Source organism: Sinocyclocheilus rhinocerous, unplaced genomic scaffold (assembly GCF_001515625.1).
Source record: "Sinocyclocheilus rhinocerous isolate Xijiao unplaced genomic scaffold, SAMN03320098_v1.1 scaffold28, whole genome shotgun sequence".
NCBI lineage: Eukaryota > Metazoa > Chordata > Actinopteri > Cypriniformes > Cyprinidae > Sinocyclocheilus > Sinocyclocheilus rhinocerous.
This window is the reverse complement of record NW_015652416.1, coordinates 338,236-342,969: the sequence shown is the minus strand read 5'-3', so window position 1 is coordinate 342,969 and position 4,734 is coordinate 338,236. Positions and strand designations below refer to the sequence as shown.

At 32.0% G+C, this 4,734-nt stretch overlaps 1 protein-coding gene across 5 annotated transcripts in view; it reads right to left on the bottom strand.

The window, feature by feature from the left end:
• Positions 1-4,734, bottom strand: part of LOC107714971 (ralBP1-associated Eps domain-containing protein 2-like) — a 34,685-nt gene that overhangs the window by 12,516 nt on the left and 17,435 nt on the right. For all 5 annotated transcript variants that reach the window (XM_016520971.1, XM_016520968.1, XM_016520970.1 and 2 more), the window contains exons 13-14: positions 4,377-4,438; positions 3,938-4,027 (exon numbers count right to left, since the gene is read on the bottom strand). In XM_016520971.1, coding sequence (XP_016376457.1) covers positions 3,938-4,027; positions 4,377-4,438 — 152 coding nt within the window. The remainder of the gene's footprint in view (positions 1-3,937; positions 4,028-4,376; positions 4,439-4,734) is intronic.

The window sequence follows — 4,734 nt, the reverse complement described above, 5'->3', positions numbered from 1 at the left end:
TATCGGGATGTGAAGAGACTTTCAACCAGCATAACAAAAAATGTTTCTGAAGACAAATCACCTATTGCACCTTTAAATAATATTTTATAGCTTATTTATATATATATATATATATTTTAAGGGTGTAACGGTACACAAACATGACGGTTTGGGTACGTACCTCGGTTTTGATGTCATGGTTCGGTATGGCTTCGGTACAGCAGGAGGAAAAAATACTAAACAATTTTTTTTTTCTAATTAAACAATGTTTTACTGAACAAATTGTTCTTTCTTTAAATTCAATTAGAATTAAAAATTTCTTTACATAAAATAAAAAAAAATCTATAAAAATCTACCTCTGCTCTAAACTATAGGGAGCCCTTTTACATTAGACCTACTATAAGGTTACAATTAAAGGGATAGTTCACCCAAAAATGAAAATTACCCCATGATTTACTCACCTTCAAGCCATCCTAGGTGTATGTGACATTTTTCTTTCAGACGAATACAATCGGAGTTATATTAAAAAACATCCTGGCTCTTCCAAGCTTTATAATGGGAGTAGATGGTAACCCAAAATTTGAAGTCCAAAAAATTTAACCAATCCATTATAAAAGAAGTCCACACGGCTCCGGGGGGTTAATAAAGGCCTTCTGAAGCGACGCGATGCATTTGTTTAAGAAAAATATCCACATTTACAACTTTATAAACCTTAATCTCTATGACGTAGGCAAACGCGGTGATGAATGCGGAAGTGACGAACGTGGAAGCGCAGAGGGGAGAGCAAAACAAAACACCGATCACAAATTAGTAGTGCAAAACGAGGATTTGTAAAGAAAAATGTTGGTGGATTTCAATATAAGCCAAGAGGACACTGCTTTTCCTTTGCTGTAAACAAAACTTGCTTTAGTTTACAGCAAAGCGTAGTTTACGCTACGCTTACCGTTTATCCGCTGGACGCCACTCTCTCGTGAACGCGTGTACGACAGTTAGCGGAAGTTAGAGATTAAGGTTTATAAAGTTGTAAATATGGATATTTTTCTTACACAAATGCATCGCTTCACTTCGGGAGGCCCCCCGGAGCCGTGTGGACTTCTTTCATAATGGATTGGTTCAATTTTTATGGACTTCAAATTCTGGACTCCCATTATAAAGCTTGGAAGAGCCAGGATGATTTTTAATATAACTCCGATTGTATTCGTCTGAAAGAAGAAAGTCATATACATCTAGGATGGCTTGAGGGTAAGTAAATCATGGGGTAATTTTAATTTTTGGGTGAACTAACCCTTTAACAACAGAGCCCAAACTTAAATTTAATTACTATTTATTTTTAACTATAATATTCAACACTCAAATTAAAAAATTGTATGCAAACATGTAAATTGCACTCAATGCAGTTTTTAAATTAACTTCTAAATATACAATTTCTATTTGTTGTTCAAATATAATCATTTAGCCTACACAGTGGCTGTCATGACTTGTTTCATAAAAGATTTATTTAAATTAGGGCTGGACAATATGGCCAAAATTGATATCACGATATATTTCTTAATTTCGGTCGATACGATATAATTCCGATATCAATATGAACACTATTTATCTGAAATAGAAATCTTTTGTAACATTATAAATGCCTTTTATCATCACTTTTGATCAATTTTAAGCATCCTTACTAAATAAAAGTATTAATTTCTATAATTTCTTTCCCAAAAAAATAATAAAAATTATACTGAATGGAATAGTGTATAATGTTACAAAAGCTTTTTATTTCAGATAAATGCTGATCTTTGGATCTTTCTATTCATCAAAGAATCCTGAAAAAAAATGTACTCAACTGTTTTAAATATTGATAATCAGCAAATCAGCATATTAGAATGATTTCTGAAGGATCATGTGACACTGAAGACTGGAGTAATGATGCTGAAAATTTACCTATGTATGATCACAGGAATAAATTACATTTTAAAATCTATTCAAATAGAAAGCAATTTTAAATAGTAAAAATATTTCAACATTTTACTGTTTTTGCTGTACTTTGGATCAAATAAATGCAGCCTTGGTGAGCAGAAGAGAATTCTAAAAAAAAAAAAAAAAAAAAATTTATTTTTTAATGATTTAATTAATTAAATCATTAAAAATCTTACTGTTCAAAAACTTTTGACTGGTAGTGTAGGCTGATTATTCTTATAGATTGAAACAAATGTGCTTTAGCCAGTATAAAGAGTATGAAAGGTGCTCTGAGTTGCTGCAGAAAAAAGAAAAAAAAAAGAGCAACAACAAAACAATGTTGCTGGAGACGGGTTTATTGAAAATCCAAACTCATTCTCTGCCAGCAGGAGGCGCTTTTAGAGTGATAGAACTAGCGGTTTCTCCAGTAATGGCTGTAATCAAAGCAGCTCCGCTCATGAATGCTACTTTATCAGATAAAATGAAAATGTCATTGAAACTTTTCTGAAGACAGTCGGTTCCCTTCACAGATACATTTATATAAAACACCCGCGACATTTTTTGATTTTGAAACGTGCAGTGCTCATGTTTATTCAACGAAGTCAAACGGCACAAATAAATCAATGTATGGGAAACACTGGTAATGTATATCGAAATATCGGAAATGTGTTTAAAAATCATATCACCGTTATTGAAAAAAATTATATCGCGATACATATTGATATTGAATTATTGTCCAGCCCTAATTTAAATATAGCCTAAATAATTAAGACATCACTAAAAGGTAGCCTAAAGTAAAATATAATGAGTATATAGTCTAATATTTCGCGAAATGCGGAAAATCTCTACACTTCATTTCTCTGGTGAACTAACAAGCTGTGGACACTGATGACTTGCCTGAGGTAAATAAAATGCTGCGTGACATTTTGTTTACAAGTCGTTTTAATCAAATCCTTCTGCGAGTGAAACACTGATTGTGTGATTACATGCGGCATGAAATGTTAATTCATGTTTATTTCACATTAAAACTAGTAGTAAAGAGGAAGAGATGATCGCGCTCACTCGCGCTCCGTGCTGCCGTCAGAACTGAAGCGTTTATACAGCGATCTGTCGCGCCACATTAAAGAGCGCCAAAGCGGCATTTATTGTCTGAAAAATTTTATGATTTGTTCGGTACACCTGCGTACTGAACCAAAAGACCAAAAGAAAATTTTCGGTTCGAATAAGTGTACCGTTACACCCCTAATATATATATATATATATATATATATATAAGTATTTCAAAATTCATTCAAATCAATCATAGTACAAAGTACAAAATACTTAATTACAAAATTAAAAATAATTTAAATTAAATATTATAAATTAAAATCAATTTAAAAGTCCTCATTATTACTGTACACAATTCATTTATTTAAAAAATAAAATTTAGTGTAAAAAATTTAATTATTGCAAAATTAATTCAAAACAATCATAATTCTTTCATAATCTTGGATTTATTTTAATCGATGCAAAATACTTAATTACAAAATTAAAAATAATTTAAATTAAATGTTATAAATTAAAATCAATTCAAAAGTCCTCATTATTACTGTACACAATTCATTTATTTTAAAAATAAAATTTAAAATTATTGCAAAATTAATTCAAAACAATCATAATTCTCTCATAATCTTGGATTTATTTTAATCAATACAAAATACTGACAAAAATCTAAAGTACAAAACTAATAATAATCTAAATGAAATGTTAGAAATACAGTTAATTAAAATGTCCTCATTCTTAATGTATTAAGTCAATTTATTATAAAATTAAGTTCCACCCTGCATTATTCCAGACAGATATTCTGTTTCAGTTTGGAAAAGTCACATCAGAAGTTACATTCGGTTCATGCTGATACAATGCCAGTTTAGTGATCCCACATCTGAGGTTAATAAACTGTGTGTGTGTGTTTTTAGGAGTGCTAGTAATGCCTTACTTGTAAGTAGGATCAATGTGTACATCTACTCACCTCCTCCCTAAATTTGCTGAAATCTGCAAAGTTTGGCTGCTGAACGGCCTTCTGGGAACTCTTCTCTGAGCTAGGGAGGAAGCTGAAGATCTGAGACATTGAATTAAGACACAAGTTATTATACAACACAGTAACAGAAGAGTAAAGTACCAAAACCATTAACCACTGCATGAAACAGACCTATAATCTGATTGGATGAGCCATGTTTGAAACCATAGTAAAACAGCTGATAGAAACTGCACATCAATTACATTCTATATTATTGCACCAAAAAGTAGATAATCTTTGACCAGTCACAAACCAGCATAAGGTCAAGTTGGGTTTTGGCAGATGAAAGCAGGTCAAACAGCTAATGACAAGCTAGAAACCAGCTGCCATGATTTAAAACACAGATGCCAGGCAGGAAACACTCTAAATGAGCAGATGCTGAGCGGTTCACCTGTGTAGCTGGTGGTCGTGGAGGGAGAGCTGGAGGAGGAGGCAACCATCCACTTTTAGCACCTGAGAGAAGAGAAGATATTCAGAAAGCAACAAGAAAACCTTCCCAGCCACTCTAAAACTGCTACTACTAGTAAAGATTAATTAACACAATTCAACACTATAAATTACTTCACATCTGCTATGTACTGCAATAATCATCATTTCTTTTGCGCAACTTATTTACAAAAATATTACAAGTACAGACAATTGAGAAGTAATCACACACACTACTGTAGCAAAATAAACAGATAAATACATTAAAAAAAAATTATATATATACATACACACACACACACACACACACACACATATATATA